Genomic DNA, 27926 nt, shown 5'->3' on the forward strand with positions numbered 1-27926 from the left:
CCCTCCATTTCGGCATTTGGAGGCTTCTAAAAAATTGTGGGATTCAGCCCCTTCTGGGGATGACGACAGCAAAACGCAGCAACAACGGTGACAATTACGTTTACAACGAAGCGTCAACGCGTTTTTTTAAATGGTTTATTTCGCCCTTTTTTTTGCCTGAAAAGTTGTGGGATTCGCCCCCTCTGCTGATTCATTACCTGTGCAAATTACTTGACAGACATTTTCAAGGTATAGAACGTCTTCATTACCCGTGCACAAAATGGACACCTGGGCACTTCATTATCTTCTGGCGCACAGTTAGTACAATGTTTCTTGTAATCCTGTGGTGTGTGCTACAGATGAACTTCCGCGTCGCAAACTAAGACATTCAAGCCTAAGTCGTCAACAAGACGACAATCACCAACCAGGAACCCACTGGATCGCCGTCTACTTTCCCTACTATAGTGTGGACTATTTTGATTCTTATGAATCATTGCATTTCCTACCATTTCACCCTATAAAACCGTCCCCATGTCACCTATGGATAAATTTACCTAACTTAGGAATTGACGTATTAGCATCCTATCGCCATGTGGAAACCCATTTTACTACTGTTTATCTGTATAACCCTTAATTACCATTTCTTCATTATTGAGACTTATTATTTTCCGTCACTGTCTTGGGTATTCTTAATCAGATTTTGAAATCTGATGCATACTTTTGGGGAATCTACTTGATAAGCACAGAACTGTGTGTCACCTGCTGTTGTTTTAAAGTTGTTTCTGTTATGTCAATCAACATTTTGCGTTTGACAAATTATTTCAAATCTGTTTCCATCAACAACATAAATGAATCTATTTTGGACTAGCTAAATATAATTCTGATACACTTCCAAAATATTGTCATCGCTGTTAAGTTCTTCCCTTCCTGTTATATAAATTTCTAATAATTTAATAAAGTAATCCCTAAGTATTTCTGGTGATAATCTAGTAGACAATTGTGAACCGAACATTTCATATACATTAAAACTTATCTTTTACCTAATATTGATATATATTATTCTGTCTATCCGCTACTGCTTGGAATAACTGGAAAACAAATCTGTCCAGCCATCATTAATTTCTACATTGCTTAAAACATTTCTTAAAAATGGTTATAATTATTGCCACCTTCAAATATTGTATATCCCAATTTCCCCATTTTTATCACCTGTAAGCGGTATTTTTTCTTCAACCTTTAATTCTGACCATTTTCTCCAGTTTGTTCTTGAATATTTTATGTTACGTCTTTTGGCTCGAATAAACAGTAGTACAAGAAAGGGTGAAAACAACAAACTTTGAAAAATTTGATAATTTATTTCCCTTGAAAAATACTGTAAAATAAAAAAATATGAACTTACGGTTTCATGAATCAAATCTAAAAATAATCCAAGAATAACCCACGAATAAAATTTTAGAAATCCTAATAATAAAATGTTCTAATGAATTTAAGTTCGAGTCCCGACGAAGAATCTAAGATGGAAGGCGATGACCTATGATTTAACATGTACTGTGTTGAAGTCTACAGTTCCTTGTAGAAACAAGAAATATCACTCCGGTTTTGGAAATCCGAATAAATTTGTTATCAGAGATGTCTTTGTTCAAGAATATCGTACGAGCACACGTAAATTTCCAGGATAAAAGAATTAATCCTTTTGAATCCAAATTATTCGAAATAACTCCAAACTGACACAACAAAAGAACACTTTGACACCAAGTGTTATAAGCCCAGACTGTGACTAGTTCTCTAAAACGATGGTTTAAAACTTGAATTTTACCCCTCCCCCGATAAGGGTCACGTGATATTGGTTACACATTTTAAAAAATCACGTAGCCCCTGTGTGTCTTTGATAAGAACCAATCATTTAACTCCGAGAATAAAAGTTGTTTACTTCACTAAAAACTATTTACAAGTCCAGGGTCACGTATTCAATACAGCCTCGATCTCACTCTTATAAGTCCCACAATAAAAATAAATTAAAAAATTAGCTTGTACACGTGGCTGTTACTAATTTTGAATTAAGGTCGAGAACCAGGTCAGCCTTATGTATTTACTAAAATAAACAGTCAAGGTCAAACTATTTTCTGGAAAAAGTACGTGTTCCTAATAAACATAACTACTTTATTTTGACATATAATGAAATTTTAAAAAAAATGTTTTTAAAACTTACAAACAATTAAAGTAAATACAAAAAATAAATCAGATATACATAACAGATATATAATATCATGCTACCTAATTTTTATCTTGAGTAACATGTCAGATCTCCATGTAGTGATAAATTTCAATAAATTACATATTGTTGATATTTATAATAATTTGTTTTGTTTGTTGTTGTTTGTATTATTTTATTTTAACCATATTAAAGTGTTCTTATGAATGGAACACCTGCATCGTTTAACATATGTAGAAATTGAACGTTTGTTTTTACTGTGCGCCATATCGCCATTATTGTGCTAATGTACCGTTAAACACTAATACATACATACATACATACATGCATACATACATACATACATACATACATACATACATACATACATTTTCAAAAGATTACGTATTTGATGATCATTTAGATCATGACTTTCTGTCAGTTATGTAGCTAGAAAGGTGAGGGCTTTTGGCACACTAGAGTTTTGGTTTGAAAATAAATTTTAAAATGTATGAGCATTAATTAGAATTGATAATATATGTAATTTGTTCAACATACTGATAATGGCGGGGCCCCGAGTGGCCGAGTGTTCTAAAGCGCTAACCATTATGGATCACTGCCATCTAACCTCTGTCTGCGTGGGTTCGAGTCTCAGGTCCGGCCAATGTGAGTACGTGAGAAAGCTTGCCAGTAGCTTCACGTGGGTCAGTGGTTTTCTAAGTTCTTCCTCCACCATTTATACTGGCCGCCATATATAACCCGTCTTGTGCAGAAAAATTGTATTAAACCTTACAACGACAGCAACTGACAGAACTCGCACATTCTTAACTACTTACTATGTTAACTACTTACTATGTTAAGCACATACCGGTATTAGTGTTCATCAGCTCTCTGCTTCAGACAGCGCATGATTTTCCTAATTGTTAGCAATATTAAAGGTCATTTGCGTGCCATTAACTTTCTTAACATAGAGGTCCCATATGAATCAGTAGGAACATACACACACACACACACACACACACACACACACACACACACTCAGAGTTGAAACTCGGTCCATTTGAATGGAAATTTTGATAATTATATCTGTGTTGTTCTGACAGGAATACTTAAAAAAATAATCCAGGCATTCTAAATTTTAACTATATATATATATATATATATATATATATATATATATATATATATATATATATATATATATATATATATATATATATATATATATATATATATATATATATATATATATATATATATATATATATATATATCTTTCAATTTTACCATATTGATGTATATCCATTTTATTATGTTTTGTTGTTGTGTTGTTGTGTGTGTGTTCTTTGAATGTTTGAATTTTTATGAAATATTTATACTTGTTTAGGATCCATAGAGTTACTGGCCTTTGAAAGCATTGGCCATCTTGAATTGAAACAAAACGGCAATGGCACTTGCACAGCAACTTGCGAGAGCGCCTGCTTTGCTTCGGCATTGTCATAAATTAGCAGTTAGACATCTTCAAGGGAAGAGGAACTATGCCGACATGGCTTTTACATTTGCATCACCCTCTGAAGTATGTTTACACTTGTAAATGACATATATTCGTAAGGGTCACCTTGCACAGTTGCAGGGTATGGTTGGAGGATTATAACGAGCCTGAGAGGAGAAATAATGATTTCAGTGCTTGCATTTGTATGGTAGAAATATTTATTGCCAAAGACAGCAAAAAGTAAATATCAGGCAGACATTTTTGTCAATTTGAAAACTCAGTCCGGCTACCGCGAAAATATTACAGTGATGCTATTATACTGAGTTATGGAATCGTAAAGATTTTTTTTCGCGAAAAATGTTTGATCATTAAATTGTCCCTCTGGTAAATACTTGATCGTTAAATTGTCCGTCTGGTTACTTACAGCTGGGTACCATAATTATCTTCATACAGTTCCCTGGCTGAGTGTTGTTTGTATTGCTAAAAGGCCATACTAATCCATGAGTTAGGGGTAGTACTAGTCCTACAGTGTAAGACCTCGGCCATGATATTTATGTTTTGGGCGTCGAGGTCTTGCTGCCTAAATGACGGCGCTGTGTATCGTGTTTTGAAATTGACTGATATCGTAACGAAAGTAAAATATTCAGAAATATATCACACACTTTTCTACAAATTGAAGTTATAATATATTAGATTTTATTTACTTTGATGACCTTTTCCTAATAAATTCAAATTTTCACTTAAGCAAATGGACCTGTTTTCAAGTTTCGTTGGGCTACAAGATATTCCTGAACATTTGACTTATCATTCCGATGTTACTTGACATCAGAACATGCAACACAGTGCCGTTATTTGGGCAATAAGACTTTGACACCCAAAATATAATATCAGGGTTGAGGTTTTACATTGTAGGACATGGGGTAGTACTAAAGTGAAAAGAACTTTTTTTTGTGAAAAAAAGAACTCGGTGTGAAAATAACTATTTTCTTTATTTCTTAATCAAATTCAATAATTCTTTTTTCAAATGAAAGAAAATTAAAAACCACATTGACATGAGTTTCCTTTGTAAATTGAAGTTTTCACAGTTGGACTCCATAGTGTTAGTCCACATTTTTTTAATCGAGTCTGAAAATGGAGGGTGGAAGGTCATTTTCATGCGCTGAAATACACAATGTATGATCCCGTTAATACCTGGATACATGATATCAATCCTTATATTCAAGAAATTGGAAAGAGCAAAGGTCCTCCATACAGAGAACCAACTTCATGGTTTGCAACAGCCATTCTAAACTTTTTAATATTTGCAAAAGAAGTGAAACATTATCTTTGTTCATAGGAAGTTTGTTACAATGAATGACAAACACAGAATATAGTTTTTACCAAAGGTGAAAATTAATACTTAGAAAATATATATATATACCAATGAAGTATCTCCATTATTTATTTTTTGATATTTATGGGTGTGTTTTAATTAAGAAGATGTTATTTCATCACTCTTTCTTGGTTTTTTATATATAATATATCCACATTGTTGTTGGTGTCCATTTTGTCTTTCCTTCACATAATCTTTTTGGAAATAAATTGTCAAAGCATTGATGGTAAATATTGCAAAATATCAGTAATATAAAATTGATTTTGTTATGATGTCTATATATACCATGCATTTATGAAATTACAATTATAATTTACTTGAAAGTAATAAAGAAAGAAAATGTGACAAGAAGAAAACAAATCAAGTACAGGGTATGAGTGCATGTAAAAATATACAAAATTTTATAATGAGTTCTGTGCAATAGTATTGTGCTCAGTAAAAAATTGAGAGAACACAATGAAGAAGTGAGGGAACACATGTTACTCAGATGTATGGGGGACAATGGCAAGTGGGAAAAAAGTAAGGGAATGTCATTCCCACACTTTCCCACAGCGCTACACTCTTGGTTTTGTGATTGACTTACAAGGAAAATTATATAAAAAGGCAATGATAATCAAGTAGAAGGTATTTTTTTGCTGATACAAAAGATTAATATTTCATGACTGCACATAGAGGTGCTTGCTTCTGATGGATTGAAGATACCATGAGTAAATATTTATTATATATATTTATATTTCGGGTTTGCTGAGTAAAAGCACAGTATGTTGAAGAAAAGGTTCTACAAACATTTAAAAATTTGTGGACATTCAAAAATAAATTGTGTTTCATACCATTTTATGATTTTCTTGATAATTGGAGTATATTTTGATGCACCATGCATTACTTTAAAAGGGCATCACGAGGAATCAGAATATTTATTGGAGATAAAAACCATGAGTATCTTAAATGTTTTCAACTTATTTTTATACAAAAAGCAGGATAAAATTATTTATGTAAAAACGGAAAAAGAAATGCAACACAATTTATGGAATTTACAGTTAGCGAACCATACTTACATCACAGAAGATGCAACCTGTTCTCCAATTTTCCTAACAAACAATACGCACATACTTTTTCATATAGAAATGAAGCGTGGAATATTGTTGTTTAGCAACCCGTTCTCCACTTTTCCCAACAGACAACACGCGCATACTTTTTTAGCCATTTTCATATAGAAATGATAGACAGAGTATTGTTGTTTAGCAACCCATTCTCCAATTTTCCCAACAAACAACACACGCATACTTTTTTTTTGCCATTTTCAGATAGAAATGATAGGCTGAATATTGTTGTTTAGCAACCCGTTCTCCAATTTTCCCAACAAACAACACGCTCATACTTTTTTATTAGCCATTTTCATATAGAAATGGTAGGCAGAATATTGTTGTTTAGCAACCTGTTCTCCAATTTTCCCAAAAAAAAACCACGCGAATATTTTTTATAGCCATTTTCATATAGAAATAATAGGCAGACTATTGTTGTTTAGTTGTTCATAATTGGCTTAACCTATATAAGGCTACCAACCAAAGTTGAATTAACTCATATGCGTGTCCTTTGAACTTACAGATTGCTCTCTCAGCCCATCAAAAGAAAGCCAACATTAATGAAACTAGCCTTATAGCAATAATGAGTAGACAAACTTATTGTTTTATCAATGTTAGTCACTACAGAACAAAGCCAAGTAAAACTGTCAATTTTGTCTACATAAAACATGACCAACAACAAGATTGTTCAGTTTGAGGACTTGAGCAATTTCCTTTTTAAAAAGGTGCAGTGCTTTAGTTATTATTTATTTATTTATTATTATTATATCCACACTTTAACATCTTCGTGAATCAACTGCCTTTATATATTTTCCAGGTCTTCTTTAGAGATGCCAAGGTAAAGCAGGTGGATGTACCTTCTTTCAATGGTAGTTTTGGTATTCTCCCAGACCATGTGCCAACCTTAGCCGTGCTGAGACCAGGAGTTCTCACAGTTTTAGATGAGAATGGCAGTGCAAAGAAATACTTTGGTAAGGTTTCAAACTTCTGCTTCAAGACAGATTGAAGAAGATTAAAGGTTTTGCTAAATAGTTTTGTCTTGTCTGCATTGGCACATGGCAAGAAACAGGTATCACACAGTGGTTATGGCTTATGGCAAGACATTGGTATCCCTTTTTGGTAATTTGTGACATAGGACCAGTTTCCAACATATAATGTGCCATTATAATCAGAACAGTTTTTTTATTACTTCCCTGTCATTTGTCATTTCTAGTAATTCATATCATATGATCAGTTTCACGTGATTATTCAGAATGCTTCATTTCGCTTGGTTGTGTTTTCTTCATGATATACTATGTTATTTTGTTGTATTTTTAGATTAGATTTGTGCAACATTGGTTTACTTGCGAACTTTAAACAGTGTTTCTATAAATCTTTCATTTGTGCCTTGACTTTAAAATGTCAGACAGGGAGTTTAAGCCTATCCTGAAGGCTCTGTGGAATCAAATTTAATTAAATTCATCATTGTAAGGAAATAAAATTGTGCTTCGTGTTTTTAAGATACACAATCTGTTAAAAAAATTGAGAGCTGAAAATGGAAGCATGTGGAGTGACTACCGAGAATCAACCTTTGCCATGTGGAAACATTTTTGGAAAAGCTGAAAAGAGCAAGTAGCAGTTTATAGAAACACAGAGCTGTGTTCTGTAAACAGTATAATATAAATGCACATAGACATATTTTGTAGTATTTTAAATGATTTTATCATTCTTTTGGCTTCCAAGTGGAATTTTTATTTGCAGCAGTGTCACAAATTGTTCTATAGAATCACCGTTTTTTACCCTTTTGTTCCTAATTTCCCTGTTGGTAATGGATATCTCTGTATTACACTGGATAGACATTGGCATCACTTCTTGGTCATTACTGTGGCTATGATCACATGGCAAGACGTTGGTATCACTTCCTGTTCATTAGAGTGGTTATGGCTCATGACGGGACATCGGTATCATTTCCTGGTCATTACATTGACTATGGCACATGGCAAGACATAGGTATCACATTTCTTTTTAATAGTTAGATACAGTGGAATAGTGTATACTATGGTATTCGTGTGTTGAATATTTTACAAATGCACTATATATTTATGGGTTGTTTTGCTCTTGATTTACTGATGAATAGCACGTATCTAACTGCTAACACTGTAAGCACAAACACACACACATGATATGTAGTATATATATGTATGTATGTATATATATATATATATATATATATATATATATATATATATATATCTTAGAGGTCTCGCTAGGATTTTACAACTTGTAGTCCAGGACTCCTCTTTTGGTAAAAATAGGAGTCCCACATGCAAATGCTGCAGTCCCCTCCTGTAAGCGTATTGGGCATACCTGAAGTGGCTAAATGTCCAGATGAAAAGAACCAGAGGATATCCTTGAGTTTAATTTTCCAAATTCTTTTCACCAATGACATATAGCTCTTGTTTGTTCATCAGAGTGAGTCTAAATTTTGTCAATTCAAGGAAAGGCCTTATTCCAAACACTAAGCCAGGCATCACAAACTTTCTTTCACTTGGCTACTATTCCATCTGAACTATCAGTTCTAGAAACTTTAGCACTCTTCAGACTCTCATTACAATCTTCGTCAATTTGCCTTTTAACCCCAAAATACTTATCCAGATTTGCAAACCACATTTTTTTCTAAGTCATGACATGTCTTGATTTAGAGGTCATATGCACTACTTATTCAGCTACATGATTAAATGAGCAAGATAATGACAGCTAAAGTTGTTCACTTGATGTACTCGTATAATGACCACATGTACATCTCTGGGTCTTCCTGGCTCAGAATTGAGTCATTGTAAATATCAGCACATTTTCCCACCACTCAATAGCCAGTCTGTCTTTGAACTTGCCACCCAACTTTTGGGTTATGTTCTTTTGATGTACTCTCATCATGACAACTTGTACATCATTTGGACCTTACACTGAATTCTGTCATTGTAAATATCAGCAATGCTAAAATGATCAATTGATCAACACATTTTCCTGCTCAGCAGGTGGTTGAAGCATGACTGGGAAGCCTTTAAATTTGCCGTCCTGTTCTTACGTTCATACATTGGACTCTTGCATAAGCGATTTTCTGCATCCCAGATATAAAATTTGTGTCCAAATACGCGTGATTAAGCGTTTCCGAAACCTCTGTATGTATGCACAGTACAGCTCATGTATTTTCAGAACCCCATGCAATGAGGTGACGGGACTTGATCCCTCCACTTTTAACTCTACAACAGAGCAATAAAATACTAACAGATCACTAACGCACCTCAGCTGTCGATGGCATTGCTACTGTGGAGTGGCTGATTGGCATTATTGATTGACATTTGAACAGCCAATCCATGAAACCACCCATGGACGACCGATGTGTCATGAGTGTTCACCAATCTGTAATCTTTATTTCGATCATAATTATGGACAATAGAAATATATTTGAAAAATCTTGTATCTTTTGCACATTTAGAAAACTTACATGCTGACTTGATGAGAGGCCCACTTTGTTGAGCTTCTTTTCAACAGTGTAAATTTACTGTTTAAATATGAAAAGTGTTTGTCTGAGGTATGAACAGTTAAATTCCAGATAGCAACAGCTTCTGTTTAAAAACATAAACAACATAAAAGAAAATGCTGAATTTACACTTAAATGCAAACCACATGTTTAGTCTTTAAGCAGTAATGGCCCTGTTACAAGATTGAATATACTTGTACACAGCTTCCAACTAGTTCAATTCATAATGCATGTGCACTGTATGGGACTGGCCATTTAATTGTATGTAGCTAAATTATTATTTCCATCTGTGGTATTTTTTAAAATTTCATTCATCACAAGATAAGTCTGTTTCAAGTAAAGCAAGGAATGGCATAGTATTCTTTTTTATACCACAAATCATAATAAAACAATATTTTTGAAGCATTACCCCCCTTTTAGAAACTTAAATGGTCTCTCCCTAATAAAGACTTGGCTTCAGCAGATGTTCAGCAGAAATCAAGGCAGTGACCATTGTAAACACCGTTATAAAATGTTAGCACCAGAAAATATCCATTTCAGCTTGGGAAAGGTGCGTTTCTATCACAAAAATGACTTGGCATATTTGCATGTGGCTCAAATTAGATCCAGTTAATAACAACAAAGTTTTACTAATTAAAATTTGAATAGTTGATGGCATCCACAGAAGAACAGAATTTCATGCATGATTTACAATCAAATACTATTTCAAGAATCGGGTGATCTTAATTTCCATAAAAAAATAAAAATGTCTTGTCTGTTCTGTACATTTAGAGTAGGTTGATCAACTTAATTTGCAGTATGTTTACACTTTTTCTTTATTCAAAGAAATCTGAACAAACTTATGCACCCTAAGGTTTAGACAATTAAATTCCAGTTGACAGCAACTTTTATTTTTAAAAATAGAGCAGATTTAAAAATCATATAATGACCTAATCATGAGGCTGATTATACATGCTCGTTCATGTTTAACTACATGTGTGCTGCAAGGGACTAGGCATTTAATTTATGGGGTTAGATTATTCTTTCTTAGGGGGATATTTTTTTTATTACATTCATCACAAGATAAATTTATTTCGAATAAGAAAATGAATGGCATGGTTCCTTTTATAATGCAAATCTCTTTGTTTAAATCACAGTTCTATAATCCTATCATTGGATGTCAGGAAAAAATTACTGAGACCTTGTCAGGGCCCCAACCAGGCCACCCCCACCACACAAAACAAAAAACATGCACACAAACAGACAGTGAATTTTCATTTGAAATTTGACTATCGTTTTATTCTTGCACATGTATATTGGGTATTATGCATGCTTCGAGTCAACAGACATATAGACTTTTGCTTTGGTGTCATTTTTATACATGCCAACCACATGCATGCCAAGCATTATGCTTTTAGCGTAATCATTATGCATTTTTTCACTTAATTACGCCTTACACGTTAATGTATTCAGATTACACATTTTCGTTTTCTCCCCTTCCCCATAAATTGAATAATTTGTTTTTTCATTTTTATTAGCATCCCATTAATCTTTCAGACCATATTCTAAAATAGACAGCTTCTGCGTAACTACAACATAAAAGTATGCTTGTCTGCAGACTTGCATACACTTTCCTCACAGTATTATGTTCTATTTATAACAGCTGCCCTATTTCCATGAAACTTGCCGGTTTCTACTTTCAAACCTTTGACCGTGGTTTCTATTTATAGCAGCTGCATGGCTTAGTTAGGAAAGAACAGACTGGTTTTCTAATTTTTAATCTTTGCTCGCAGATTCTATGTTCTAATTCATATCTGGTACAGAACCAGTCTGTAGGTATTTGGTGCTAAAAGTTGTCAGATTTTTTCTAGTCGATGTGTGTGTTAGAGCAAAATTGTTTTTCAAATAATTTCACAGATGGATTAGAAGAAGACGAAAAATCAATTCAGAGATGAATACATGAATTATACAATTCAGTGTTCCTTTCTAGTGCAGCTTCACACATATTGCAGGCTGTGTGGAAAGGATTTAAGTATTGGTCATGGTGGTAAAACAAAGAAACCTTGAAATCGCTCGTTTTACTTCAGTACTAAGGTAACTTCTTTTTTATAGCAGAACTAAATTATGGATACAAATTTTAAAGTACAGAGGTGTTATTTACTGAGTTCTTAATAGAACATGGACCATCCAGCAGTAGAAAATTACAGTGGTCCTTTGTTCAGATTGATATTTCCTGATTCCAAAATTGCAGAAAATATGCATGTGCAAGAACAAAATCATTTAATATTGTTAGGCGTTTAGCAGAAGATAATTCACTTAAAACTGCAGAAGCCATGAAAAATGGGCTGTTTAGTATTTTAAAGCTCAAAGTGCTATATATGAAAATGTGAAGCAGTGATTATGCTAAAAGACCACAGGGGTTAATAAATCATTTTGTACAGGTGCTCATTTAATTTTATTATGTTATATGTAGATTACTCTTTTTCTGCTCGGATTACTCTTTTGTTCACTTGGATTACACTTTTTCCTCACCAGGGGTTGGCATGTATGCAACCATTATGCTTTTAGCGTAATCATTCTTATGCTTTCCTGTGTTTGGATTACACTTTTCAGCTATGTTAAAAAATGAAAACAAAATAAAGCAACAAAAGTTGTGTTTGTAATTTGTATTATCATCTCTTTAATTCCACTCATCATAAAAAAAAACAACAGAATATTCTAAACAGAGAGACTGCTGCATAAGAATAGCACAACAGAAACGTGTATTTCCCGATTTTCTATTCATAGCAACTAGATGACCCATTTCAAAGAAAATGGGTGGGTGTCTTTAGTATGAAACTTTGCCATGTAGATTCATTATATTGGCAATGAATATAGGTAGCGGACCAGACTGTACTTTTAAAGAAAACAGTGCCAGATATTACACAAATGGCCTTTTATGGGATGAGTTGTGGCTGAAATATCTTATGGCAGATGGGTCTTTTTAAACATCAAAACATGTACGATGGACAAAGCTTTAGAAATTTGTTAAGAAGACTATGAGAGTGAAGCAATACAGCAATCGGATTGAGGACATATTCTATTGACTTAACGATCATTTGGCAAAAGTTATAGACATGTACTGATGTAGACTAGTTAAAAAGAGTCTTGAATATAAATAATTTTTCAGTATGTTCTTTGTTTTTATTTTGGTTCTAATCCATGTGGAATTTGCCCATTTGTGCCAAGTATTGTGATCCAGGTTATTAGTAAAAATAAACATTTTTCATACAGTGTATTGAATTATGGTACATAATATGTTAGCTGATGTTGTAGTCTCAGCAAAGTAAGAGAACTAATGTTAACAGTAGTAATATATAGATTACACATTTTATGCTCAGATTATGCTTTTTTATGCTAATTACATTTGCAAAAGTTGCGCTTATACATTTCTTAGGGCTTTTGAGGAAAGTTCAGGCCCTTTTGAAATTTTGGAGAACGCCCTCCCCCCAAACACTTGACCTGATCTGGCCATGCTCCTGTATTGGTACATGTGTAATATTGTTTCACATCAGTCAAATATGAATGCAGTTTTGTTGTAAATTGTTTGATGTCTATCGTTTGTTATCATTCTTTTCACTGCAGAGTGCAGTAATGAATTCATATGATACTTAAAAAAGCATATTGCACGAACTAGTCCAGGATGAATAATAATCATCAGTCAGAATGAATGTAACTTGTTCACTGCCTTACTTACACAGATGATACTGGGGCACCATAAAAATAGACAAAAAGACTTTTTTGAAACTGCTCAACAGAAATTTTAAAAATTGTTACAAATATTTTTATAGAAAGAACTTTAAAAGTTTATACATATAATGCCAAATCACCATCAGATATAGCAGCTGTAGCAAAAAAGTGAAAAATCCTTTAAAAATTCTTTTTAAATCCTCTCAACAGAATTAGACCAAGTATTACAAAAAGCATTTTTGCATGAAGGGCTTTTAAGTTTAAACAATGATGGCAAAAATTTCTTATTTTGCATACAAAGCAGTTTGAGCAAAAGGCTTTGTTTTCGCAAAGATTATTTCGTTTAATAAAACTATTCAAAAACTGACTGCCTGTAAAAAAAATGTAAAGCCTATAAATACATATAGATGGACAGGTTTATCTTTGCAAATCTGTCAGTCAGTGTGCATTAGTTTTAAAGCTTCTTTATCTTTTAAAAACAGCCTTCTGTCATTGCATGTATAATTATTTTTTTTTAAAGTTTGTAAATTGAGCATTAAGCTATGGTTACAGCTAGTTATTGCTTATGTTGGGTATGTATTTATGAAGCAGGCTATGCCAAATAACCTAAGCTAATATATTGTCTTTTTTATATATTTGACTTGCAATGAGACAATGTTTTCGAGTGTATTTGTCTAGATGAGAGGAAAGAGATTCGTCCTCATATGCAGTTACTAAGTATGGAATAGGACTGTGAATGTAATCCGTTTTTGTTGAAAATCTGGTTTGCATTACCAACTATTAAAATCGTGATCTATTTCCATATATTTGAACACTAAAATTATCTGCTTGATTTACATTGATGTTAAAGTAAAGGAAAAATAAGGGGGGAGGGATTCACATAAATTCTGACACTTCCATGTATGAAACTGTGGCACTTCCAAGCAACTATCTTTTTACTGGACAAGAATAATCCTATGCTTTGCTTTTCCTGAGTGGATGGTCATATCAATATGGAGTTTTTACTAAAAGACTTGTTATGTCTAGTTGGTGCTAAATACAAATAGTGTCAGTCTGACATCAATTTGGTGATGTCATCAAAATTTTGATATCGCGATTCTTCCTGAATGGATGGTAATATTAACTTGGGATTTTTACTGAAAGACCTGTATGATGTCTAACTAGTCCCAAAAAACATGATGTCAATCTGATATCTAGTATGGTCCCAATTGCAGCCATCTTAAAAATCTTGTCACAGCCAGAAGACTAATTATATGTCCAGTTGACCTTAAATGAAACTGGTGCTATTGTAACATCCAGTATGGCCACCACAGCAGCCATCTTGAAAATCTTATTGCTGCTCCTGCATGGAAAGTCAGATCTTCAAAATATTATCTGCTCTTCTCCAAATGGATGGCTATATCAACATGTGGGTTTCACAGATAGACTTTTTATAATATCTGTTGATCCTAAATGAAAATGGTGCAATATCCAATATGGCTGCCATGACAACAGTGGTTGAAATTTTTGATGCAACTACTGCCGATTAATGGATGAATATTATGGGATCTCACCAAAAGACTTCTAATGATGGCCACTTTATAATAAATGAAATTGGTGCCAAGCCAATAGACAGTGTGTATACCACAAAAGCTCGTTTGAAAACCTTGTTATTGCTGAAGAATAACAGAGATGGTTTCAATATCAACATTAAAAAAGAAAGAAATGGTCTTATTTTTACATGTGGATATTTGGAGCTGTTTTTATTTCCTGAAGTAAAAGAGTACTTATGTGACTTTCTTTCTGTTATTATGAAGAAAGGTAAAGTATGAAATCACAGATGGGTGTACCAGGCATGTACCCTGTACTTAGAATGGTGTGCCCTAGAGTATTAAACTGTTTTTCACACCTGGGTGCCATCCAGAGTTATGTTATAACAGCAGAATAGTGAACTGGTCTCAGGTGAATTTGAAAAAAAAAGAAAGCAGTGTACAGAACAACCAGAAATATATATTTTTTTAGAGATTATGATCTCTTGCCATCTTTCTGCAGAAGATTAAATCAGAATGCATTCTTGTAAAGGAAACAACAGTAATTTGCTTCAGATAAATTGATCTCATTTGTGCACATCCCTCTTCAGTCAGACATGGATTTTATTGTGTTAATACATCAGACACTATAGGGTCAACTCAATTTGTGCAAATTTTGCTTATTAATGTTAGCTAAAATTAGGTCCAAATCTTAAGTATTGTTTTAAAAAATTTCATAAAATTTCCTGTCAGATTCAGAATGCCCCAAAAATATGAAATTTGGATTGTATCCAACGTAAAAAGATTGAAATCACATTGAAAGGACAAGTTTAAGCACTTGTGGGGATTTTGTCATCTAAAAATAGAGCACAACTTTGAGTAATATGGTGACATGATGACTTGTTGTAAAGAAGTGTTTACACTAGGAGTGCAAGACTGAGAGTCAAACTCTGCTTAATGTCAGAACTGGAGGTCAGATTAAGTATTTTTTTTTAAAAACTTTGATGTCAAAACTTGAGGTCAAATTAAGAATTTGTTGGTTTCTGATGCACAAATGAGGGTAACAGGAAACACTGTTATGTAGTTTGAGAAATGAATAGCAGGTAAACATTAATATGCTTTCATATTAGTTGCTGTGGCAATAGAATACTATTTATTTTTGAGTTATTTTAATGCATAGTAATGCATTCTTCAATGCAGATTTTATCCATAATTTTTAAAGCATTAGGTAAAGCAAGTCATTTGTGTTATGGAATCTTGGAGGGTTATTCAATGTGTTACCCATTGAAAGTTTACATATGACATTATCTCTCTGTCTCTCTTACTCTCTATTATTTTCGTTGAACATATACAGCAATAATCTCTTGATCACATGTAGCTAAGTTTCCCAGACACTGTTGCATGTCCAGTATGGTCATGCAATTTCATGTTTGCAGTCACATTTAACACTTATGTTAACACCCATACAAAACAAATTGTAGCTTCTTTTCATATTAAAGTTGGCCCCGAGTGGCAGAGTGGTCTAAAGCGCTCTCCGTTACGGATCACTGCCATCTCACCTCTGCATGCGTGGGTTCGAGTCTCAGATTCAGCTAATGTGGGTATGTGAGAAAACTTGCCACTAGCTTCGCGTGGGTCAGTGGTTCTTTCTGGGGGTTTTCCGGGTTCTTCCTCCACCATTAATACTGACCGCCATGTATAGCCTATCATGTGCTGAAAAATGGCGTTAAACCCTACAACAACAACAATCATATTAAAGTGGCTGTGCCAAGTTTTGAGGTATGTACTTTACAAGCAAAGCAGGCAAAACATTATTCATCTTAATTTCCTGTTGGTTCATTCATTGCACAGATATTCGCATTCATATCTAATTATAAGCATGAAAGGGAACAAATATGTTTTTGATTTAATTTACTTTTCATGCAATATTTCACTTGCATTCTCTTTGGTACCAAAAAATGACCAATTCTGTTCTTGTGCTAGACATTAGTTGGGGACTCAGCTACAACAGATCATTTGATAAGCACTTGCAGTAGTGTTCCTGCAAAGCCGGTAAACTATTTAATCTTTATGCCAAATGAGGGCAAAATATAAAAGGGTCAGCACAGTGCAAGTTTGCAGCGCTTGTCAAAAACTGTTGGGGAGTATTGCAGGTGGCATTGGTTGCCATGTGTTCTTTGGAGTGCATTGGCAATAGATATACTTAGAAACCTGCAAATCACTATTATGGAAAGTACTGACACGAACATAGTTTTGATCAGTTAGGAATCAAAGATGTCAAAAGCAAAGAATTGTCAGGGTTTTAATGATAAACGGTACTTGGAACCAGCTACAATTATTTCTAAGAAAAATATGTCTCAACTGCATTTGTAACAGGTTATGATCCGTAAGGATTTAAAGTTATTGATGTTTTTGGTAATCTGTAGATAATGTGCATGCTGTGTATTTTTCAAGGTGATAAAAAATAAAGTTAACTATAATGTGTTGTCCTGTTGTTTTGGGGTTTTTTTTCTAAACATTTTTCCAGTAGAAATTATGCAATTTATTTACATGTGCAGCAGATATTTAACAAGGCTCAAGTCTGAAATCTAAACAGTTAGAGCATTATCATGGACATATTTCCTAAGCTCAGTAATTTTCCATATAGATAATTTCATTATGGACTTCATTCATTTTTTTTACTACACTCTTGTAAGATGATTCCATCTGCAACAACATTGACCCTGATATAGTGTGCCACCAGATCAAGGTCTCTGTTCTACTGATTAGTCCTAACACAGTTTAGACGTAGATTTGCCATCTGATATTGTGCCAGCAGATCAAAGTCTGTGTTCTACTGATTAGTCCTAACACAGTTTAGACGTAGATTTGCCATCTGATATTGTGCCAGCAGATCAAAGTCTGTGTTCTACTGATTAGTCCTAACACAGTTTAGACGTAGATTTGCCATCTGATATTGTGCCAGCAGATCAAAGTCTGTGTTCTACTGATTAGTCCTAACACAGTTTAGACGTAGATTCGCCATCTGATATTGTGCCAGCAGATCAAAGTCTGTGTTCTACTGATTAATCCTAACACAGTTTAGACGTAGATTCGCCATCTGATATTGTGCCAGCAGATCAAAGTCTATGTTCTACTGATTAGTCCTAACACAGTTTAGACGTAGATTCGCCATCTGATATTGTGCCAGCAGATCAAAGTCTATGTTGTTCTAATGATTAGTCCTACAAAGTTTGCAATTTGGCTCAACATATAAGTTTGTATATACAGTCAACATTTCAGTATTATACGCAAGAAATTATGTGATTTTTCTGAGTATTTTTTTCAACATTACTGAAATGTTGAGTATTGATAATTACTTAATATTAAACCATTAGATTAAGTTGATTAAACATTTATTTTAAAATTAATATACATGATGTAGTAAAGAACAGTAGTGGTTAAACTATTTTTGCAAGTTTCTTGGTGGTGGGGGTCACTACATTTCTATCTTCATACTTCTCAGATATTTGTACAAAAATAAAAGATATATATTCAGCTTTATATGTTCACTAGTAAACTTTTTTCACGTTTAAAAATGAAAACATACAGTTTTGTGCAACAATAATTTCTTTATTAGAGATGATTGCATTGGATGTGGCATGTCGACCCATGTGAAATTTTGATCAATTTAGCCCATTGTTATTGATATCTTCACATTTTAAAACATGGCTTTAAGAAACTGACCATTTAATGATGTGGTGGGGGGGTCATGGGATTTTATTTAAAACATAATTTTTTTTACTTCTTTCTAGATAATACTTATCTGCTAGGGAACTATATGATGGCTATTCTGGCTTAGACTGCTCATGTTTATACATTTGTGTTAAACATTAGCTAATGCATTATGCAAACAATATGTGGAATGACAGCCAATATTTTTTTACAGTGAGCAGTGGGTCTGTAACAGTCAATCCAGATTCCTCGGTACAGATTCTGGCTGAAGAGGCACATCCTTTAGACCGGCTGGATGCTCATGTCAGTACTATTATTTGACATATGTTACTTAATGGAATTTTCCATATGGTACTTAATGGAATTTTCCATTCTAGAAGATTCTAAGATCAAAAAAGGCTGTCTTTTAACTGAAAATCATGTAAACCTGTTTCCGTTAATAATGATCCGAATATTTAATCCATACTCACTGAGAAATATTAGCTCTGTATTATGTTTACTAAATAAGTGTCACTGGTCAGGTACACTTTGAACTTGATTTTGGACAAGGTCAGGTTGAAACTACAGATATACATATCATACAGACATTAAGAAAAGGCAAACAAATAATACAAATTAAATATACATAACACATTGTTATTCTAAATTTATATTTTGTTGTTGCTGAATAATTGCATCTAAAATGTATGACCCTTATGAAAGTTAGTGCAGGTATTTTCAAACAGACTACCTATTATCAGTGATTTTAATTCAATCTTTTTGACCATTTAATCAATATGATCAGATCCGTAACTTGCTTTGGCCACAACATCCTTTGTTTTACACTGCATAAATGTTTTAAAATGTCTTGTTACTAATTTCATGTTTCACATAAATTTGGAAGATATGTTGATGTTATCTTCAAAATAAAAGAAATAGTACAATTTTCTGGTGCATGAAAATTCTCATCTAGAACAAATCCAGATGTGGGAGTGGGGATGAATGCAAACAGAATCTCTCACATTATATTTCCTTCAGATGCAAAACATCTGCTTTGGCCACAGGCACTTGTTTTTTTTAGTGAAGATGGAAAACTATGAAACACCCACTCCCCTTCTATACAAAAGTTTCAGAATTTATGCAAGGTAACAAACTTGTTTGATTTGATAATCTTCCCTTTCACCAATTCTGTGCTAATTTTATTTATCCTGTTGGAATATTCAGTCACTGATTAAATATCTCAACATCAAAGGAGACATTCCAGATTTGTTCCCCATGTATGATTATGTACTTTATTGATCATTTAAGTCACTTTTGCTCAAAGTGTCTCTTCTGTTTTGCCAACACCACTCGGGGAATAAGCTACATCAGGTTCTGATTCATGGGTTATTTACCCTGATCTGGAAGAAAAATAGCTACCAATGAGAAATCAGTGGAACATAATTCACTGTGTGACACACCAGAAGTGTAGCTTAAAATTTGATTCAAGTAGACAGGATTTAAATCAACAAACTTCGGCATAAAAGTGGTTATTAAATGAGCAATGTACTTCATTATACATGGGGAATACATTGGGACTGCATCCTTTATGATGAACAATGCTATTGGGATAAGATAATATGTTATTAGCAGGGTGGGGTACAGACAAGAGGCACATCACCTTGTGTTAATTTGTAGAAGGCGAGTGGGAGTTGTCAATATAAAAAAATTCCTGTCTTACTGACAAAAATTAGTGTCCTGAGTGAATTTTTAATTTAAAGAATAACAAGGAAAGCAACTAAGTTATTCATGACTGCTGATTATGTATTGACAATACTCCATATGATTGTATTGATTTTCCACCTCTCGTATCAATAAGTATATTGGTATGGCAAAAGTATCCATGCAGCAATATATCGATGAATCGTTTCACTCCTAGTTATTGTACCTAGAACAAATATATAATTTAATTAGTGGGGTTTGTTGGTTCAACTTTCTTATTCCTATTAAGGAAAACAAACTGCCATCAATTCATTTGATATGTTCTGCACAAAATTTAATTAAATAATGAAATTTGTCTGAGTTTAGCTCATAATAAAGCAAGATTTCCACTTTTTCATTTCTGTATGAATATTACTGTGCTAGCTCTGGTTTTATGATCTAATTGCAGACTTCTCAGAAAACATTTAATTCTTTGGAAAATGCTGATTTGACCATAAGTATAGGAGTTTGAATCCTGGTTTTGTGCTCTGAACTGTCTGATGGTGTCTTTTGATTAAATTATTTGCATACATTGTGAGACTGGATAACATTTGTCTTACAGGCAGTAAAATTAAGTGCAAACTCCTTGTCAAACTAATTCTTACCTTTATATTTATGTTGTAGAGTTCTTTAGTGGTCTCTGGCTAGAAATGGTTTTAGTATGATCCTTTTAATAAAGCAAAATAATGTAGCAATTTGTGAAAATAATGGCTTGTGATTTTTGAAAAAGAGTGAGGGGAACTTTGGATTTTTTTATGGCATATATTAAATGATTTTTTTATATCTCTGTGCACAGGTTAGGACTAATAGCAAGCTAGAGCATTCCATGCATAAAAGTAACTGAAGGGAATGCTGTACAAGAGTTACTTCCCATCATTGTCAAAACTTTTCATAACATTGTCACTGCAAAAAATGTTTTTAACACATTAACCCCTGGTGACGAGTTAACGTGGCAGGAAGTTGTAGCCTACTGCCGAGCTCTGTAGCGTCATGGTCATGCATGATACACTAAAGTGGGTGGTATTATAAAAAGGTAGACAGATCTACAATGATACCAAATAATCTGGAATTTCTTGTTGCACTACAAAATACAGAGAGAAAAACCTCATATTTTGGACCCGATTTTTTTCTACCCAAAATTCACTTGTGGTCGGAATCCGATTTTTTGTCCGGATTTTAGACTTTTTGGTCTCAGATCTAAGGCAACCTTTATGAACTGCAAACAGACAGATGAATATTTGAAAAAAATAGGATAAGATGGGCATTTGGAATAAAGAGTGGTCTCGAAACAAAACTAATGGGTCCATTTAGCAACAAAAAAAAGAAAAAAAGAACTCCAACTTTTACCCTTCTGCTCATGTGCAAGCCAAATAGCCGATGAAAAACGATGTTTCTAACACAACTAGGCAGTATGTTATTGGAAGATCACCTGGGATTTGGTGTTTTCGGATGCATTCAGAAATAGCTTTCAGATTATGTTTCCTACTCAAATTTCAGGCAAAAACAACAAAAACCTCCAGGGATTAATGTGTTAAACACAGCTATGTTGTATAAATGGACCAATGCCTTCAGGTCTGAAGTAAAAGTTGGTTTAAAAAGATTTCATCAAAAGAAGTATTTAAAATTGATCTGTGCTCAGTAGTAGCAGTTTTGCTGGAAGACCAGCATAGGTCATCTTGTAGTTTTGGTTTTTTTTATGGTGAATTTGATGCACAGTATTGTTCATTTAAGCAATCTAATACCTCCGAAACCTATTAGAACCATCTGTATGAAAAGTACTTTCTATTTGGTGTAAGATCTATTTTTCCAAGACATGTCTCCACATGTGTTCAATTACATTTAAAGTGATGATGATAAAATATCTTCTGTTAAGATGTTATCATAGGAGGGTAATAATAGAGAATGTTTTTAGCATAGATTTTAGACATGTATTGCACAATGTCATCTTACTGCACCCAGGTTTGAACTGTTTAGGCTGAATGTTTATTTTAACTTTAGAACTTTTCTCATGAATAACAAACTGGAGCAACTTTCGAGCTGCTATCAGCCAGGTGTTCAATATTTAAATTCATGCTATTTTTTGTGGTTAAAATAAATGCCTGGTTGAAAATCAAGCATTCTGGGCTGTAGAATTATAACTTACATTAAAACTTTGAAAAGCTACTCTTGTCATTTTCTGTATTGTTATACGATCTGCAAAGTCCTTGTTAAATGTGTGGTCAAAGTAATACCAGGTACAGTGAAACCTGTCTTGAGAGACCACCTGTTTTGAGAGACCAGATTGTCCATGCACAGATTCATTGATTATTTAGTGTTATGACCTGTTATGAGAGACCACCTGTCTTGAGAGACCAGTATTTGTTGGCAGAAGGGATGGTCTTTCAAGACAGGTTCTACTGTATCATTATTCTTCCATTTTCTTTGGTAAATACCATTTTCATTGAGTGACAAGGAGGACAGTGATCTGTAAACATGAATATTTTGCATCATTAAATTTGCATAAATTAAGTCCAATTTACCAAATTCCTGAAGATTGTGTGTTCACTAATATTGTGATTTACAGTGATTCAGTTAAGTTAAATTTTGGTTTTCAGGTGTATGTACAAAGGTGCCATTGATATTGACATTACTGAACAACTGTACTTAATAAATGGCAAAATAAAAATTGGATACTTTCGTGATGGAGATTAGATGTTATTCAATACTGTATTCTTCTGTATGTATTTTTTCATCTGTTAAATTTTTTTATGTGTCTTACAGGCTATCAGGGAAGGAGCTAATAAGGCCCAACAGGAAGTAAGCTCAGCACCGAATGAGAAGGTTCGTGCAGAGGCTCAGGTGGCTGTTGAATGTTATGAAGCATTGCTGAAGGCAGTAGAGTGATGTTAGTTAACTCTTAGAGCCTTATTTTTTTGTAAAATAATAATATTGGGACAACTATTGACAGATTTCAAAACAATTGCAGAAGAAATGTAACTAGTATGACTTGTTAACATACATGTACAAATAACAAATAAAGAATGAAAAACAATTTTGCAGCTTTTTCATTGTGTGCCCTTTTTTATCCATGCCAGAGATGGATATCACTTCAAGAATCAGAGATTTGCCCCAAAATATTATGTAGGAGTGGTCTTTATCAATCACATTTCACCTGTCACAACATATATGTGCATTATTGAATCTGATGTAAAATATATATTTCCAAAATAATGCAAATTCTTAACAAGTGCAAGATATATGTCCTTTAACCAAATGAAGAAAAAAAGATTGCAAATGCAAACCAACTCACTCTTTATGTTTACTTCTAGGTTCATATAATAGCCATGCAGGTTTGTCACTCTAGTACAGTTTAGCTCAGCACACTACAGCATTTTGGTATCTCTGATAGGTTGTGATTATCTTTTACTGGATAGTGAAGTGCAAAGATCAGTGAGCATTATCCATATCATTTCTTGGAAGTCCATCCCAACTAGTCTAATCCATAGAAATTTTCAGTTCTAACGGGTAAATCTTATTTCAAACCTAGACTTGTCTTAATTTTAGTACCTTGTGAGGAATGCACATGTGTTTGAAGAAAGATGTGAAGCAATTGCTAGGCATAAGTGTCACTGTTCAGATAGAGTTATATTTTGTTGTTGGCATAGGTGTTGGTGTTCAGTTTTTGCGTTCATCTCATTTTCTTGGAAACTGTTGCATATGGTCATGAAAATTGTATATTCATCTTGGAAGGCATAAGGAGGTTAGAGTGATCTTCTTTTAACATAGCCAGTGACTTGGTTGGGTATTAGTAATATGTGTCAGTGGAGCAGGTGAGGCACAACATTTGCAGAATTCTTTTTCATTGTGAAGTGAGCTCAAACTCAACATTACAAATGTAGTTATTTTACTCCAACTAGATCTGGTTTTTGAAATTTAATATATAAAATGAGAGTAAAGAAGGTTACAATAATCCAGAAACTTGTTTCATTTAAACTTTTATCCAAAAGCAAGAGTTCCTATGTTTACAGCTTCCCCAGTCATAAGGCCTTTGTATATTTTGTGTCATACATCACTCATTCACAAATATGATATTCAAATCCTCAAAAACCACCAGACCAATTTGCACATAATTTTACAGAGTGTATTCTGGTATCAAATCCTTAACATTTGTTCATTTCATGACATTCCTCCATAAAAAAAATAGCCATGAAAACAACTTGTCAAAAACCACTCAATAAAATTTGACTAAATTTGACAGCTTGCTAGCATGAAGGTCTTAAACATTTTTTCATTTGCATCATAAAATGTGGTTTCCATCACAAAGACAACCTTCAGACAACTTGATCTCAAAAACACTGAAAAGTACTATACCAAATCTGACAAAAATCCTGGCATGAAGGATTTTCAAATCTGAAAAAATAATGTCCATTTACTGTGAAATATACACACTGTTACATAAAATAGAAAACCTTACATGGACTTCAAAATGACAGCTAACAGAAATTGAATGGATTTGACAGCAAATAATGCTGATCTGACATCAAATAGAGAGCCATTACCAAGTTTGACATTTTTGAAAAACCACTTGACAGAATGTCATCATATTTGATAGAAAACATTCTGGCTTGAGGACCTTTTAAATTTATACAGATGGTCTTGATGTGTCATCGGCTATGGTCATTGTTTGGTTTTGGTGTTTCATGACAGTCTTGGCCTCAGCACACATGGATATGTGAGAAAAGCTTGCCAGTAGCTTCCTGTGGGTTGTGGTTCTTGTAGGGTTTTTATTTCCCAGGTTCCTCCTCCACCAGTTATACTGTATCTTGCACAGAAAAATGGTGTTAGACCCAAAACAACAATAGCATTGCACAACAAATTATTTAAGCTTATGTTGAAGCAAGGAGAGTTAAGTGTCATGTCATTCCAAAACTTGGAATAAAACAAAGCAAGTGGTTAGATTAAACAGTCAGATGGCATTGTTATTTCGGGTTGATTGAACACTTGCTGAGTTGGACTGGTCATACATTGTATCAATGGATCGTACACAATTCAGGTAATATATGTATAACCAGAGGGATATAAAAGGGATTCCCATGGGATATTTTATATTAAAATGTATGCCCATTACACAGTTTTCTCCAAGATGAAATGGCATCTTCAGCATTATCTTTTTTTTTTTCCATTTCTGTTATATTTTCTGGCATGTTCCAAAATGCACCTATAAGTTCTGACATAATATTTTGCCATTTTTGGTCCTGAATGAAAATAGTGCTGTTGTGATCTCAAATACTGGGGTTTGGTGCTTTACAGCACAGCGTCACAAATAGGATATTTAGTGCTAAGACATATAGAATCTATGTTGTGGTTTGGACAGAGTCAAGGAAATCCCAGTATAATGTAACCCTGCGACTGGGATTTCCTTGTCTTGGTCCAAACCCCAACGTAGATTATTTTTCTCACCCAATATTTTCCTTTAAAGTAAACAGAACTCTTCACTAGCATAATATAGTTAACATGCAGATGTTTACATGTGGCTCATTAATACAGATATATTAATGAGGGCTGCGGTGTGACTGTTGCATCCAAAGTACACGGTTTATACGTGCGAGGAAAGAAAAATAACATAAAATGTTCCATAGTAATGAGGTATTATCACATTTAATATATGGATGTTATATGAATTGACAATAAATAATTAATATTTATTACAAGAAACTTTTTCATTTTCATCAGTTCCAATTTGAAAAGTTATATTGTAAATAATGAAACAATACTGGGTACTCGGCTCTACTGTAGTTATACTTAGTACAAGCTAACGAAGAATAACATGTTGCATTAGATTATTCATGGGTGGTGATCTGTGTCTCTATAGTATATAGCTCTCCTTTTCTTTGGAGGCGGTGAAACTGTTTGACATACTTGTGTTGTCCTTAATATTGATTGTAAAATTACCCTCATGTATAAAAGACCCTCGAAATATGGACTCTAGTGGATAACCATAAGCTAAACTTTCGAGTTCACAGATTCTTTGAACATTTTTTTTTTCTGTCTTGGAAATATGGCAAGTGCTACAGTGAAATTTGCTTATGGATAATGTGTTAATGGATAAATGATTCCTTCTGGCTGGTAAGTGCATTATTATACACAAGTATGTCACAACTGGGCAGAATGGAGATGCTTAACAAAATTAGAATAAAGCATGTTTGACATAACATATTTCTGGCTGTTACTAAATTTTATGTAGTTAAGAGAGTTGAGTGGCTTTGAAGTGTATAGGTCTAATGTCTATGTGCATTAATTGGTGTTTTCTGTCATAGTTCATTTCACACAGCATTGAGACATTTATCCTATATGTAGCACATTCAATTTTCAGGTCAGCGTCATTAAATGTAGCTAACAGTATATAATTTGTTTTACACGAAGTATTTAAAAATAGGTAGCTTAAGCTACATTTAATGATGCTGACCTGAAAATGTACTGAGCTAGGCCTGCATATAGGATAAAACTGACCATGCTTTGTGGAATGAACTAGCATGATACCAAAAAGCTTGACATCGTATGCATGTGTGTCTTTGCCTGTCTTGAAATGTTTTTGTATGGTGTGTTCTCATAGAAGAATTGACCTTCAGTTACTATTCTTTTGTTATATATTTGTTGTTGTTCTTTGATTTTAAAACAACTATGTCGGGCACAGCAGAAGACAACAACGGTTTCTTTTTTTAAAAAGTAGTTCTGATCGCGTGGACACCTTGACTGAGACGACTGGTCTGAGATGACTAGACTGAGATAAGAAAAGGTTAGAAAACAGCTAGATTTCTCACTTGCATGGGTGAGAAAATTGAAGTAATGTGCAATGGACACACCACAGGACCTTAAAATATGGCTGCTGCAACAGGCACTGAATGTGACTGTCTTGTCACTAATTTTTTCACAGGGTTTCCATGGTGTCCAGTTTGTCTAAAATGAGAATGGTTCCATCTTACAGCCGATATAGCTTCCACAGAGACTTTTTTGAACATATTGTCCCTCAACAGTATCAAAAATGGTTTAAACAATCGACAGGTTTAAAGAAGAAATGGTCTCATCTTTGATTTTTAGAAAATGTTTTCAGACATCACAGCATCATACCCTTCAAGTACTATAGTTTTGTAATAAAACCAGAAACATTTTGTTTGGCCTATTGGACAATGTGGCACCTTCGTGCTCCAAACTTTTCTTTCCTTGCACATTTGTACTGCATGTATGAATTTGTTTTCACAAGCTTACATTTGTTAACTAATGGGTGATTAATATCTGGCCCACTTGGGTCTCTTGTTACATACATGACTGCCTTGGTAGAAACTCAAGATAGTGATCACTTTGGTGTCTATATATGTATCCCTTCATGATTCTGTCTGCCCATCCAAATGTCTGTCCACACCTCATTATTACCTCCCAGTGTTGTATGTTTTGTGGTCTTTTTCTAAAGTATACTTGCCCGCAGTCATGTTACTTGGTATGCTTGAGGTGTACAAAACCAATTTGTCAAAAACTTTGGGCTGGGTTTCACATGCAGGCCACATTTTCTTTTTCTCATTGCTATGGAGGTAAGGGGAGATGGAAATTATCCTTATCAGTCTGTCCATTTTTGCAACCTGTTCTAGTGTGCACAGCTAGTCTATT

At 33.8% G+C, this 27926-nt stretch overlaps 1 protein-coding gene across 1 annotated transcript; it reads left to right on the plus strand.

Moving 5' to 3' along the window:
* Nucleotides 1-3582: 3582 nt before the first annotated feature.
* LOC149806868 (ATP synthase F(1) complex subunit delta, mitochondrial-like) lies at nucleotides 3583-23316 on the plus strand. Its single transcript, XM_089958890.1, has 4 exons — nucleotides 3583-3746; nucleotides 6934-7087; nucleotides 18781-18869; nucleotides 23046-23316. Exons 1-4 carry the CDS (start codon nucleotides 3618-3620, stop codon nucleotides 23166-23168), a joined length of 495 nt encoding a protein of 164 aa, XP_089815016.1. The 5' UTR covers nucleotides 3583-3617; the 3' UTR covers nucleotides 23169-23316.
* Nucleotides 23317-27926: the final 4610 nt, after the last annotated feature.

The sequence above is a fragment of the Sinohyriopsis cumingii genome, chromosome 1 (genome assembly GCF_028554795.1).
Source record: "Sinohyriopsis cumingii isolate HCF-2022 chromosome 1, ASM2855479v2, whole genome shotgun sequence".
NCBI lineage: Eukaryota > Metazoa > Mollusca > Bivalvia > Unionida > Unionidae > Sinohyriopsis > Sinohyriopsis cumingii.